General features: G+C 44.0%; 1 protein-coding gene across 1 annotated transcript in view; it reads right to left on the bottom strand.

Moving 5' to 3' along the window:
- LOC142895608 (protocadherin-16-like) overlaps positions 1-15291 on the bottom strand; it is a 76173-nt gene extending 60882 nt beyond the window's left edge. Inside the window, exons 1-2 of the mRNA XM_076036800.1 lie at positions 14838-15291; positions 7010-8830 (exon numbers count right to left, since the gene is read on the bottom strand). Coding sequence (XP_075892915.1) covers positions 7010-8809 — 1800 coding nt within the window. The 5' untranslated portion in view covers positions 8810-8830; positions 14838-15291. The remainder of the gene's footprint in view (positions 1-7009; positions 8831-14837) is intronic.
- Between the last annotated feature and the right edge of the window lie 233 nt (positions 15292-15524).

Genomic DNA, 15524 nt, shown 5'->3' with positions numbered 1-15524 from the left:
GTCTGGACAACCGTTGAACCGTTCCACTCCACCGTCCGTCTGCATCATGAACCGCGTGCACACGCCCTCCCGTCGATGGCGCTCTTCTGATACCACATCACACGTCTCCTGCATACCAGCTCGGCCTAATTACAACAGAGTCCCACTGCTTTTTACTTTGCCTCCAGGCTCCGCGCAGCGCCACGCTATGCAGAGTAATCTAAACAAAGATTTGGCTTTTCAACACGTTGGTGAGGCGAAGCAGCAAGCTACGATTTAAAACAACCTCGGGAAAAAAAAGCGCCGGACAAAATGAGATTATTATTGATGAGGTATGCACCTCCACCATAATGAGTTCCATCTTTAAATCACCTGGCAGTACTCATCCCTACGCCAAAGCATTTGTCTCCTTATTAAAATTAATAACACCTTATCTCCTGCTCGCAGTTTAAGTCGTAGCAGATGTCCTTGCAACACACTGGGTATTTCTGGTAGATGTGGCAAAGGCTTCAAGATATGCAAACCAACAGCGTGTGGGAGGACCACCATGGAGCATCAGTACACACAGACTGGGAGTCTGGTTAGAGCAATCCTGGGTGCCTCTCTGTCTGAAGCCAAGACAGACAATGTTGGGAAACCACAATATAAAAGTGGAGCGCCTCACCCCCCCCAAAAAAAACTCTTTTTTCATTCTCCCTGCTGCCATCTTTTTTTCTTTCTTTCTTTTTCTTGCTCCCGCTTGAAAGACTTGGAAAATAAACTCACAATTACCGAACAGAACAAGCACCAGAAAAATGCTTGGCAACTCTCCTCTCTGACTGACTACAGTTCCAGTAATTAAATAAAAATTATAACTTATCGCTAATTATTTAGACCATTTGCCAGACGGCAAAAAAAGGATGCAGACAAAACTGGCAATAACAGGAAATCATGTCTGATCTGTGGCACTTAATGGAAATATAAGCAGGTAGAATATAAGCATTTTATTTTTTTAATTCCTACTTCACTTTGAAGCCGACGTGAAAGCAATGCTAAAGTTTTAGTTTGTTTGACGGGTAAGGTCTCGGGTTGTTTATGCTGCGGGCTTTTTTGAGAATGTAGACAAAGGAAACAATGCACGGCACTGTGACAACTGTCTCGTCCCGGCTTGCTTCTGCGATCCACTTCCCCGCTTACTGATTTCTGTTACCTGGCAGGCCGTCACTCAGCGTCTGCTTTCCAGTCTGGTGGCTTCGTAGGGACAGCAGGGGACTGGATGGATGATTTAACACAGATTTGCCTTGGAACACAATGAATATCACCAGCAGATGATGCTTCCTGGTGCCCGGCTTGTTTGGCGCCGCCAACTGCCTTTGCACATGTGCAAGGGGGAGACCACGGACTGTGACAACAGACGGCCTGGCATACCTAATCACAGCAAGCCCTTGTCTCATACCCGCCTATGCTTCGCACTCAGCCACGTCCAATTGTCTCAATGGAGATACCGGGCAGCGTGAATAGCTGTCCCCACTTAGGAGAGGTCAAGATTCTGTTCCTCCTCTTCAGTCTGAGCTCTTAAAAGGTGACCGCAGAGGCAAGACGCACGTGCACGGCTGACTTCACTCTGTTAGTCATTCTGCGCCTACATCATCAAATTGGTTAATCCTAGGCCTCAACTTGAGCGAGCCACCCACAAGTGCGTTCCCATCGCTTCTGGGAGGCCTCTGCGTCCCCAGGCAGAGGACGTGCGGCGCTCACCTGCTCCGATGGACGTGTAACCGCTCCGGAGGGAAACGAGGGGGACTGCGCGATGTGAAACCGGATCACAAGGAGGGGAACGCAGCGGTGTGGGAAAGAGGAAGTGGGGAGAGATAAGACGTCTGGACGGACGGGGTGGATGAGTCAAGGGAGACCAAAGGGACGGGAAGGGCGCAGGAGGTCCCACCTCTCAGATTCACATGATAGATGCTAAAGGACGAATTTAACGCCTCGAACCAGCTGCTGAGTTCCAGTTGTGTCACAGCTGCCGGCAACCAAGTGTCTCTCCGGAGGTTCTCCATTGTTTTCCGTCTCAGGCCCCCCCCGCCTCCCTCATTACCGTGACTTCACATCCTTCCACTGGAACTCGGCTCACCTGCAGCAGACACTCCTGCGCTAATGAAATTTGTTGTCCCACAGGAGAGCCGCACAAGCCCCGACTTCCTCTCCAGACAGATGTGGACAGGAAACCCCTCCAGCAGACTTTCATCTTCGGCAGAGTTTTGCCTCGCAGCCAACATCCAACGTGGCACATCGCCGCCTCCGCTGACCCGCAGAGTCACCCAAGACGTGTCGGGCTCAGCTTGGCTCACCACATGGTGCCCCCCCCCAAAAAAAACCTCCTACGCCAGCATCTCCGGCAGGTAGCTACACCAATTACAGAAAGAGTCTTGAAGCTCTTTAAAAATGAATGCACAGGAGAAAATGAAAAAGGAAGCACATATTCCGAGCACATGTTCCTGATACAAATCACTGGTGCACACTCTATTAAATTTACCAAGCAAAATAGCTGAGCTAACCTGGTTTTACCAACTGTCATTAAAATTCATTCATATCTATGACATGTGGGATGAGTGTCAATCAAAGGAAAAATGCTGCAGTACACTTCGGCACTTGCTGAATGTCACACAGTATTGTTATAATAACTGTTCCCACAGTGGGTAAAAATAAGACATTTTCAATGTCTTGCATATTGTTTACATCTCAACAATGGTAAAATGAAAGCTTTCTAATCATCGCATTTGTTAAAATAAACAGGTTTTGTTTATAACACGTTTGTCTTGAAAGAAATGTGAATCCACCTGGTTGTTCTGCTATTTAACCAAAGTTGTATCTCCACACAAGTGAATACTAACGTACTTACTTAGTTACAACTTACAATCTGAACACTACTTTTGAGCGTGACCTCAGTACATGATTTAAACTTTCTGTGTATTTAGGAGGTGATGACAAAAACTTCATTTTTCCTGCCACAAATTTCTCCACTTTCCTTGCTGCTAGGCAGAGGCAAGCGATTCACTGAAAAACTAAGCAAAATAGAAGAGCAAAGTGAAAAAAAAAAACAATAAAAAAAAGAAAACACAGCAACTTTGACCTGAACACCCACGTTCCAACCAGATGTACATCAGTGTTTATGTTCACTTCAGTGCCCCTACCCGGCCAAGGGGTAAGTGTTCAAGGAAGTATTACATTTGGTAACGCATTAAGTAGCACATCCAGTTTCCTGCTATTTCACCATTCCCGGACAATAGTGTTATATTGCAGAGCCACAGTGGCACTCCGCCGTTAATAGGAGAGAGAGAAAAAAATACAGAGAGGTCCAAAAGGAGAATCAGTTAGCCTCAAGCTAAACCAATCTCACTGGCAAACAGGTTGGGTATGAAAAATGACAAGGGAACATGTCCAAATAAATGATGGTACTGGAATTAATGGTAAGGTTTGCGCGTCAAAATGCGAGTCCACTCAACCAGGGCTTTGAGTTTGTTTCATTTTCATCACAGCAGAGTTTCCAAGCTGAAAAACTTGTGGATGTCGAAAATTGGTTACGCCTTTCAGTCACTAAATCATTGCATTTGCAGTTTGAGTCAAACTGAGTCACTGCAGCATACCAGCAACTGATGGCAGCTAAAAGAAGGAAAGGCACAGCATAAATATAATTATATAAATGAATGTTTAAAATTTGCAATGAAACATACAGATTTTTAATTGAACAAGCTTGCAACAAGAGTTCCTCTTGCCACAGCCATCTTTAATTTGTATTTATTTATTCTTTTTTTTTATTATCAGAGGGTCAATTCTTAATTAATTCAGTTGAGTATAGATTTTAATGTGTTGTGGATATTCTCATCCACCGTGGAATAAAGGCAGTGTCTGTAAAAAGCTAGATACACTTGAACACTGATGGAGGTCCATTAGAGTCCCTAGACGAATTGTAATTCACAAATCAGTAATAAAATAATTATTACGCCACACCAGCTCATTTACCTTGCTTTCCATTAGACAATTCAGCTTAGGGGCATGTTGGCTCAAGTGGATAGAGTACATTTTCGCTGCATCTGCCAGGATGTTATTCATAGCCGGCTGCCACAGTACGAAAAGAATTTGGAAACTGTGAAGGAGCTTGTGTGAACAAAAAAAGAGAGCCTTTCAATCATGCGCACGTTTCCCTCGGTGCAATTATGAGCGCTCTCCCTCCCCGTAGACTGATTGCTTTTATGTCAGCGGGAACGAAGGAGAGGTACAGCGGGCCACTTCACTGAGATACCTCTTTTAACGAGGCTACTTAAAAAAAAAAGTAAGGAATGAACGTGTCTGAGTGGCATGTTACTTTTATAGGCTCAGCATCTGCCAACTTCGTACTACTGAACTTCAGACAAAAGCGTAACAATCCTTTGGAATTTCACAGATTTCTTTCCTTTGGGTTGAAGTGGTTGGTTATAAAGCTGCTGCAGTTGCCCAATTCAGGCGGTGAAGAGGAGAAAAAAAAGACTGTGTTGCAACTCCAAAAAGGAAAAACGGCTAATTGTGCTCCCTGCCTCGCAGCAATCAGCGTTCCATCAATGGTGTTGAGGGGCCTTTAGTGATGACAAGGGTTCTATTTTGGCCTGAAATTGGAGGTGCTTTTAAAAAATTGATGCTGGCCAATACTCGCATGCAGCTAACGGGATATGAAGTGAGATCAGATAAGGACTTGGAGAGGGCCAGACCCACGACAGACGAGGAAGCCCCCCTGCTTGTGTCACCTCCGCCACTCGCACTCGCTCTTGTCAGAGCTCATTTCCCCCATCAGCTGCCTGGAGACCTGCTCTCGTTTTTCGGTTGGAGCCAGAACAACCACCCAGTGCAGACGGAGGGACTGCTTTTGAGCTCCAAACCAAGTGGAACACAACAAATCACAGCATGAGCAACTGAAATTATTCATTTTTAAAAGAGCTAAATAACACTAAGATAAACTATGAGAAGCTGGCTGGGCTGTACTGGGATTAAAGTTACTGTTTGATCTGTCTTGTTACTTCAAGATTTGAATTTCAATAAGATGTACTGTGGTAAAGTAGCATATTTCAGAACTTCTTCAGTGAATGCATGTTCATAATGCAATGTTAAATGGTCTCATAAAATAATGTAAAATAACACTATTCATGGCATAAATCAATGAAATAAATGTAAGCTCTTTTTGGAATCAACATTTATTTATGGCCATACATCTGTGTTTTTACTGCTTTGTGTATTTCACTTTGACGCTGTCCAAAAAGCCTCTAAAAATTGGATCCAGTCTGAAACCTATTACGGTCGAACAGAATTAGTAATGGCTCATAAAATATGTTCCACAATACAGCTTGTGGTTTTATTAAAAAAAAAAAAAGTTAAAAAAAAGTTGTATTTGATTTCCACTCCACTGGATGACCCATTTTCTATGCACTAAATCATGCATGCCAAAGAGTGATAGCTCTTAATAAGCCTACATCCTTATTTTAAGGTATACTTTTATCTATTGACCTATGCTGAAGTGACCTATTGAGTAAAGTTGTGGAGAAATACCTAATACCAGAGGTAAAAGTAGTCGGCAAGACTGAAGGCAGACTGCATTTTAACAGTCCTGAATTCAACCCCAGTGACCAGAGAGTAAACACAATGTCAGACCATTTCAAATGTTTCAATTAATAATTGAATATCATTGTTTGGCTGGTGCTGCGTATGAAAAATGGAACTGTGTGTGTGCAGATAGAGAAAGGCAGACATCGGAAGTCTTGCTGGGGTGTTTGGATGTGGGGCTGGCACCCTGAGTAAGAGCAGTCTGTTCTCACGGAGGCCGCCAAACAAACGTCTGCACCAAATCCAGGCAGCCTCTGAGGGGAGGTTAGAGAGCGGTGGCTTTAAACAGCCACTTCACGCTTTGGCTTTACAAGGACCCCGACCTGAGTGGTCGTACTTTAAGAGTAGTCTGAGAACTGGTAGCGATGTTTTCAGGAAGGAGGGGGGAAAAGGTCTGACTGTCCCCTTTTTATATAAAAAGAAATACAATACAGATTTTCAGGTATTTATATTGAAAACAAACGGTAAGCCGCACTGGAAAGAATGATGAGAGGATCTCTTCATTTTTCCAAAACATACATTTGGAACTATTCTTTGAGTCTTTTTTTTAGGTTTCCTAATCAATTCCACAATATTTTCATTTCACCTCATCTTTGTGATCCCAGTGATTTATAATTAGGGGACCTTTTGAAAAAAAAAAAAGAAGGTTCTATTTCTGACAGAAGGCCAGAAGTTGTGGTTAGGCTCGTGACTCCTTTCTACTTCTCCCTAGGCCACAACCCGAGCCAAGATCCCATCTGCTGGGCCCTTTGTCAGACAGCAACCACTGTCCAACTCCTTGATCCAGGCTACACTACTGCAATTTCTTACGAGGACAAATTTGCATGAAAGCTGATCGTTTTAAGATTTGAACCCTCATGACTTTACCTCTTCAGAGTCTCTGCCTTTTCAATAACGGGGACAGAAGAGAATAGCGTGCTAAAAGAATAAACCTTGGTGATTTAATTTTTTCTGAAGTCATCTTGTCATCTACAGGCTTTTTTTTCCTCATGCTTAACAAGACTAATTAAGGTGCCTTTTTCTTCGGATAAAGCCCTGAATTTGTCTCTGCCTGTGGAAATGTTCAAAACTCCTTTTGTGCCGGCGGTGACAGAGGACTTTGCGCTGACTCTGTTACCCTGGAAACCTTTACAATGTGAAGCAAAGGACAGCCAAGGCCGAGATCATCTTGGCCTAAAACAGCAGGTAAATCCTCACTAAGGCAATCCAATCTAAACATCTTCAAACATAAAAAAATAACTCTTCATAAAGGAGAGAAAAGAGGCAACAAATTTAGACAAATTTCCCACAACTGCCTCTGAGTTGGGTTCAGACGCTTGTATTGACTCTGCGCTGAAATGCGGTTGTTCCAAAAGTGAACCAAATGATAAATCTTTTAAGGAGAGATTTTAAGAAAAAAAGGTTGAGTTGAATGTCCTACCTCAAGAATGCAGGTCCCTGTCGGTGTGTTCTCCTTGATGGACACGTTGTAGAAGTTTCTCTCAAAAGTGGGCTCATTGTCATTTATATCCTGAAGCACGATGTTAACAACGGCGGTGGAGGACAAGGGCGGTTTTCCCCCATCTGTCGCCACCACAGTTATAGTGGGATTGGTGTTTTTCTCATAATCCAACTGTGAGAGAGTGGTGATAATCCCTGTGACAGAGTCTATACTAAACCAGTTGGAGTAAGCACCTTGGTTTTGCAGTATGCTGTAGTTTATGTCCCCGTTTGGGCCTTGGTCTTTGTCCCTGGCTGTCACCTGCAACACAAAGCTCCCTGGAAACACCACTTCAGGAATGACTTGTCGATAGACAGGCTGGTCAAAATGAGGAGGGTTGTCATTGACGTCGGTCACCTGGATAACAAAGGACGACTCGGCCCTGAGGGGAGGGGTACCTGAGTCAGTCGCCATCACCCGCAGGTCGTAGGTGTCCCTCTCCTCCCTGTCCAGAATCTTGTCCACACAGATGAGATAGATGATACTGTCTTTAGTGGTCAAGGCAAATTTTCCATCGCCTCCCTCTAGTGACACATTAACGTTGGCGTACTCGCCGTAGTCTGGGTCGGTGACAGAGATCCTGGCTACATATTGACCCGGCTGGGCTCCTTCTGAGATTCTGGGAGATCCATCCTCACTCAGAAAGATGATGGTCATGGTTGGCTGGTTGTCGTTGTAGTCCCTGACATGGATGGTGACAAAAGCGTTGGTGACCTCTGGATGGGTGGCGTTGTCCTTTGCCTGCACAACCAACTCATGGACTCTCCTCATCTCAAAGTCTAGCGGCTTGTTGAGTGTGATTACACCCGTGCGGGAGTCGATGACGAAGTAACAATCCGCGTCACTTTGTCGCCTGTTCAGCTCGTACAGCACCAGCCCGTTGTCCCCTTGATCAGCATCCGTGGCAAATACCTGCAGGATGTTGCTTCCCGGCTGGAGGTTCTCAGATATTACGGCATGGTAGCGACTCTGGTTAAAAACAGGAGCGTTGTCATTGATGTCTTGCACGGTGATATACAATGTCATCTGATCCGTCCTTTTAGGGGAACCACCATCAAAGGCTTCCAGGGATAAAGTATAGGTGGATCTTTTCTCTCTGTCCAGAACAGCATTGACAACCAAGTCCAGATAGAGAACCTCATTGCTTCCCCTCCTGGTTTCCAAGGTAAATGCCTGGCCGACATTCCCGTCTTTGATCAGGTAACCCTGTGTCGTAAGCTGACCCTGGTCAGCATCGACAGCTGGTTCAAGGGGGAACCTAGTGCCGATGGCTGTCTGCTCAGGGATTCTGAAGGTGGCTTGTTTTTGTGGGAATATCGGGGCATGGTCATTAATGTCGTTCACTTTGACGGTAACCTCAACGGTCACACCGGTCATAGTAACTGCTATGAAGTTGTACCTGTCCCTAACTTCTCTGTCCAGAACCTTGGCCGTTTTTATGATTCCTGTGCTTTCATTTATGTCTAAATCTGTGCTCACACCTGTGCCTTCATGGTCTGAGATAAAGTACAAGGACGCTGTGATGCCAGGAGGAAGTCCAGCACTGATGTCACCCACAATTGTGCCGGCGGGCTGTTCTTCATCCAGCTGGAGCTCAAGTGTCCCCAGCACCATGGGTGTGCAGACTGTTAAAAGCTCAAAGGCCACATATACTATTAGAACAATCTTTTTGCTCCAGCATCCCTGACTGCACGCAGCGGCCATCATTGACACCCCAACACCTTTTGAAGCAGTCTTCATTTTGGCTCCTCCTTTTCAAACCTGAATGCACAGAAAGAGAAAAGGGAAGATGTATAAAATTGGAAGAGGAAAGAAACTAAAAAAAAATACATATTTCATTGTTAAAGTACTGTATGCATATTTCAATCAATCAACCTTTTCTTTTTATAACGGGTTATATCACTGCCAAAAGCATTTCAAAGCTCTCAAAACTTCACACCTTAGACACCTGCAATGTTTTTCACTGAAGAAACATGCCCACAGAAAACTACCTCTGACCTGGAAGTTCTTGGCTGCAAAACCTTAATTAAAAATGTAACATGTTCCATCTATTCCAAGTTCGGCATATTAATAAGTATGTTAAGATTATGCAGCAACTTTTAAATACCTCTCTACTAAACCCTCTACCAGTTAAATATATTTTCAACAGAATCAAGTGTTAAAATGTATCAAGTGTAATATAATATTGAATATTTTATTTATCGTATTTAAAAAATATATATGCAACATTCTTCTTAAACTGACAGCCATGCTGTCTCAGTGGAACCACAATGGAGCAGAGGATGAGTGGTTGAGACTGCGAGACAATTTGGAGGAATGTGGAAACAGTAACGAGACTGCCGCTGCCAGATTGCGGAATAATAAAGTGTCTGACACACAGGAAATCCTCCACTTTTCATAGGCTTATTGCCAGTGGTTCTGCCTAGATACGCCTTCGTGGAGTTTGAAAAATAAATACATTGATGATTTTTAGGAATTATATGCAGATATGTAAAGCAAACTTTTAATTCGATTTGTCAGTAATTAGATTTGTGAAGGCTTTGCGAGGCTCCCTCCGGTGGTTTCAGAGATTAATACAGAGAAACAAGTGCAACGAAAAAAGTTGTGCATGTGTGCAATAAAATCCCTGCTACGCATCCCTAAGAACAGTCAGAAGATTTGTATCAGCTCTGGTGGTGACAGCATGTTTGAATGACGGAGCAGTTCAGTGGAGTTGATGGGCTCCACACAGTCTACTTCTCACCCTTTTCTGGCTCTGCAGCATTGTAATTGAGCACTGCTGGAAGTCGGCCATAAACCCTCCAGATTCCATTACCAATGTCAGTCTGCCAAGAGATGCTAACTTTACCCTCATAAATTGGATTAAATTATACTGAGCGTAAACTTGGTATGGTGCAATAAGTCATATAGATGGGTTTGTAAAATGGAATTACGCATTGGTTCTACTGTGGTAGTTAAGGGTAAATTAATTGCTAAAGGAATGGACACTGCTAGCCAAAGGTCTCATAATTGTTGTCATAGTTGCAAATGGCAGGAGCAGTATGTTGTTATGTGGCGGGTGTTCTTGGAAAAATATAACCACATATCGGCTAACATGAAATCTCGACAGCTTTAGAAAATACTGATACTGTGCTTTACTGAACACTGGGGATGCATTTTAAAAAAAAGCCCACTCCAAACTACAAAGGATAGTTTTTCAAGGCCAGAATCTCTGTCCAAAGGCCACAACTTAAATAATGCATTCTCCGGTCGAGATACAGTGGCAGGCCAGTTTTTTAATAGATGTAACAGGCGCAGTGTAGGGATTACACAATACCATGCTAAAGTACCAACAACCACCAAATACAACAACAAGGGAAATAGCAAATACTGTTACTGATCCTCTCCCGGGCATCGATCTTTGAGTCTGGGAGTAAGTGGCCAATTGTTAAACGTCCAGAGAAAGAAATCTACAGCCTGCTGATTCTTCAATACACCGACTGTGAACTGCACAACAACGTGAGAGCGCCGTTAAAGTGAGCCCAATGTGTCTGAAGCACACAATGTTGGCTGGCTGCATTGCAAGTAGTAAATTTAAACTCCAGTGTCATCAGATGGAACAAGAACAGAAATATACACCTCAAATAATCTTGATGAATAGTTCATGATATGAAAGACAACTTCATATTGAATTCAGGAAACTTCATGTTGAAGAGATAACTATGTATTATGGAACTCGCGTGTGGGGCTCCGCTGTATTATATACAATATTTTCACAGCAGAGCTAAAAAGCTAGCAGAGCTAAAACGTTGTTGCTGGATTAAACCTGCTCCCATAACCTGCTGTGCTGAGCATTGTGGGTTGTGTTATTATAATTACATTATTATAAACGTAGCAAAGGGTTCTGATGTGCTTCCCTGTCATTAGGAGCCAAGTAAGGGCAGCATGTCGTAAACACTGCTCAAAAGGTGCTGCCTTCAAATGCATTCAAATGAGCCACTTTCCTCGGCTACGGTTGACATATGGCCCATTCGATTATCGCAATTATGAAGAGATGCATATTCTGCCGGGCCACTTTAAACACCACAAAAACCCTTAATAAAAAAATAAAATAAATAAATAAAAAAAAAGAGCCTCTCTACTCTGCCTGCAAAAACCATGTGACTTGTGACCAACCAGCTCCTACGTGGCTTTTCATTAATTTAATTCACTGTGGTTTATACTACACGTGCGAAAATGCTTAGAATTTTGATTCAAATGTAGCCACTACGTTGTGATGGAAGGTTTGACACGGTCTACAACTTGGTATGTATCAGTGGGTTGCCTCTGCTGAGTCAGGCTGTCAGTCTTTTTTTGCATTTATTTATTCAATTTATTTGCCATAGTTTTTAGTGAAGGGTGGTGAAGCATCTTAATCATGGATGAGACTCTTTCCAGAGTCTTGGTGAGTTTTTATGTCTTTTTTTTGTATGATTAAATACTCTAAAAACTTGATCTACAAAAGAATGAAGCTGTATTTTTAGCCTTTTGTTTACAGCATCCTAATGCTATTTTGGACCTGCAGCATATTTGACACGGTGCTAAAACAAGGTGGCCACAAGGGGGTCCCAGAGGAGGGACATTGAACACCAGGCTGGGCTTGTTGTATTAAAACAATGCATTTCCACTGCTGCAGTTTCCGAAGAAGTCAAATATTGTGCCAATAAGTGTCCCAAATATTCCATTTGTCCTTAAACTAAATCTTGCCTTAACGCAGAATGTAACTACGGTTACTATTCCTAAAAGCCAGCAGGTGTGAGTCATATCACAAATTGTGCACCTCATTGTCAGCCACAGTTAAAGCATTGACCCACTTTCTGCTGAACTCTGTGAAAGAAGTCAGGCGAACCCAAGGCTTTCTGGGCTTTACATGCCAAATGCAACCTTTTGTTTCAAAACAATGAACACGACTTTGAGCGCTCTGCTAGCTGTGGAATCAGCCTCAAAATCCTTCTTTGGCAATAACACCCAGCAACATCAGGGTTGTATTTCTACCTTTCCACTTGTTGTGCCATAAAATTAGGGATCCGTACTTTATGATAGCTGAAAAAACACACTTAATTCTGCTGTCTCTTTCACATCCAGATGAAGATGCCTCACCTTTTTAGTTTGCCAACTTTTAACTGATAAAACATCAGCGCAGCCACTGTTGAATCTCTCCGTATGTCAACACCTACATTCAATAAAAGAATGTAATGTTGCTGTAAAAGATACTGCAGAACATCACAACAGTGTGGAGTTCCAACACATCTCGCAGTCAAAGTTTTACCATTTATCTCCATCACAACGTGTATTGCAGGCCAACTGCTCATTGTCCACTATATGTTTTATTTATCCCAAATTTACAAATGTTACAATTTGGTATTTCCTCATGGAACCTTAATGGATGTATACTGTAGGATTAAATGTTAAGTATACCAATTAGAAAAGAGTTCTTAAACTGTAGCTTAACTGCTTCTTAACTGGAGCTCGACTGCTGCTTAACTGCAGCTTAATTGCGTCACTTCAATTAACAAAAGCGGAATGTTTTGCAGCCGCAACAGGCCTAGAGAGAGACAACTGCAGTCACAGACTTGTAAATTGAGCTAATTCCACACTGTGATCCCAGTTAACTCAATGAAAACTTCTGTGGTTTGAAGACATGCCAGGCTGCCTGAGGCTCAGTGAGCAATAACGGAGCCCACAGACAGAGCTGCAGATTGACTGGACATGTGAATGACAGACTTACAAGCTACAAATGTTTGCGAGATCATTGCCTCACAAGTGCCCCTTCTATTTCTTTATTTTTTGTATTTTTTTTCATGGCCAGCCTTAGCCTGCGAAACATCAGTCCCTCTGCATGGAAAAGTCATCACAGGCTTCAGATACACACACGCTTCCTGGCCATAACAAACAGAGTATTGGGAAAACACAGCGGCTCCGTTTCGAGAACAAGCCGAGGCTCTGTGAGATTCCGTGACAAGACGGATCATCTCTTTCCCACAGCAATATCAGCATGGGTTGGTTCAGCTGTTTGGCTAAGATGCTGCAGATAAGAAACATACACCTTGTGGCTTTGAAGATGACACCGTCTGATATTGGCTTGGCCGTACAACTCATTGCATCATTCAAAACAGATGTGCATCGCGTTACAGTAGCCGGCGTGCCAGAAGTGTTTGGACAGTATTACTACAACCAGGGTCAGAGTTCATCCGGTGCACGAACACGAGGACAGCACTGGGTCCATGACAAATTTTTACAGGGTAAAGTTAAAGTTTGAGGAGATGCTTTTTGCCATTACACTAAAGAATGGAATTTATCTTTGCACTACTAACAACTTACATAGATGTAAAACAAAAAAACAACAACAACAATGTAATACCTTGATGGAGAGCTTCTATTAATAGTGTATCATTTGAATAATTTATCATCTAGAATAGATGGTGAATCATCCACGTGGATTTGAGATCCTCTGCTGCCGACTATGCACCACATGAGTCAGACTGCAGCTGTGACAAATAAAAAAAAGAAATGCAAAACAGCAACAACAAAAAAAAACTTTTACAGGCTGTGTTGATGCAGCCGTTCCAAAAAAAAAACATTATGTCTTATAATTATGTTATATATATGTTTTTCATTCTTTTGTCAACATCATATGCAAGCTAAAAGAAGTATCCTATCTATCTATCTATCTATCTATCTATCTATCTATCTATCTATCTATCTCTGTACGTACAGTAAATGTTGCTAGGTATGAACTTTGCTTCCTGGATTGCGTCTTAACAGAGCGACAACGTCACGCAGGAACTACAGATGTGGCACAATTCAAACTTTAAACGACTCCGCCTTCCGTCCGCAACCGGTGGAGGAATAAAAGGAGAAGAAGAAAAAAGGAGGAGTCTGCTCTTGTGTCAGAAGTTTTATTTTAATCGCGGGGTTGCGTAATTGCTCGGCTGCTCCGTGCCATCCATCACTCCGGCGACGAGTGCGCGCGGTGATGGAACCCAGCGGAGACCTTAATGAATTTATTAATTGGCTGAATAGAACACCTATTCACGGTCAATGAACACAAGTCTGCCCGCACAATAACGGTGCCGACATGTGGATAATCACTCGGCTGTGCGCTCAGGCGGAGTGAGAGGGGAACGCACAAAAGGCTCTGCCGACAATAAAATACCTCCAGAGGTTGACCAGTTTGGAAAGAATCTCTCCGGGAGGAGGGGGGGAGGGTGGGAGTGGGGCAAGTGTGACATGACATGTGGGGTTTAAAAAAAGGGGGGTGCGGGGGGGGGGGGGTTCTCGTGAAGGTATGCGCGCACGCTGAGCGCGTTCGGTGCATGTGGAACGCAGCAGCCAGCCACCCGCCGTTTAATATTGATGCTGGAACAACTTCCAGCGCCTGAATTTAGCTACTTTCTAATGACGGCGGATTCATGCATGTTTAAAAAATAACGAGGATTGGGGGCGAAAACGGAGGAGAGCAGCAGATCACACGCACGGGAATTTCTTCTTCTTCTTCTTTTGCAGCAGCCTACTTTAAACGCAGCTTGCGTTCCATCAAGTTTGCATGAAACGAGGCAAAAGTTTCAGATGAGCGAGGGGAAAATGACTAATTTATTCCACCAATGTCTTTCCAAAACAAAGGCTACTGTAGGGCGAAGTGGAATCAGAACTGATGGAAAACAGCTGTAACGGACAAACCCGGGGGTGATGGACAAGACATCAAGGCTGCATGTGGAGTGAGGGAGGCACGCGATGATGGGGTACTCACATTCATCTGTTGCTCCGTGGCGTTCAATAGGATAAGACAAAGCCGGCTCGCCACGATATCCTTCCTCAGTAATCCCTCATCAAGCCCAAAGTGAAAGTTCCATCCGCAACATTATCAGGGGCCGAAACGTCATCCGCCAGTGATTGAGAAGATCTCCCAGATCGCCGACCGCCACTTCCAGTTTCAGACAAGCGATTCGCTGCCGGTGTCCAGCGTCCGTCCTTTCCCCCCACCCCCTGCGATTCCGCTTAAAACGCGCTGCGAGTAGTGGGGAGAAAATGTTCAACTTGAGGCAACAACTTTTGTTTGCGTCCCTCCGGAGACGTGACCGTCCGCTTCCCCGTCGTCCGTCTGGTCTGGTCGCCGCCGCCGCAGCCGCTGCAGCGCTCCCTCTCTCACACACGCGCAAGCGCGCGCGCGCGCACACACACAAATACACACCCACAAAAAAAAAACACGCACCCCGGACTCGGGATCAGTTTGGAGAGCGAGCGAAGTGTGTGGGGCCGATCGGTCGACGTCCCTCTCCAAATGTAATTTATTCAACACGTGACAGAGAACAGAGCAGCCTCCCAGTGCTGCTGCTGCTGCTGCTGCTGCCGCCGCCACAAGGAGCCACACTGACTGCGGAGGGGAGAGCCAGGTCCTCTCTGAACTTTGGTGCCGCCATCCTCCAAAGAGAGGAAG

Source organism: Nelusetta ayraudi, unplaced genomic scaffold (assembly GCF_046127955.1).
Source record: "Nelusetta ayraudi isolate G7.1 ecotype Tasmania unplaced genomic scaffold, CSIRO-AGI_Nayr_v1 ptg000048l, whole genome shotgun sequence".
Classification (NCBI taxonomy): domain Eukaryota; kingdom Metazoa; phylum Chordata; class Actinopteri; order Tetraodontiformes; family Monacanthidae; genus Nelusetta; species Nelusetta ayraudi.
This window is presented reverse-complemented; position numbering and strand designations above follow the sequence as displayed.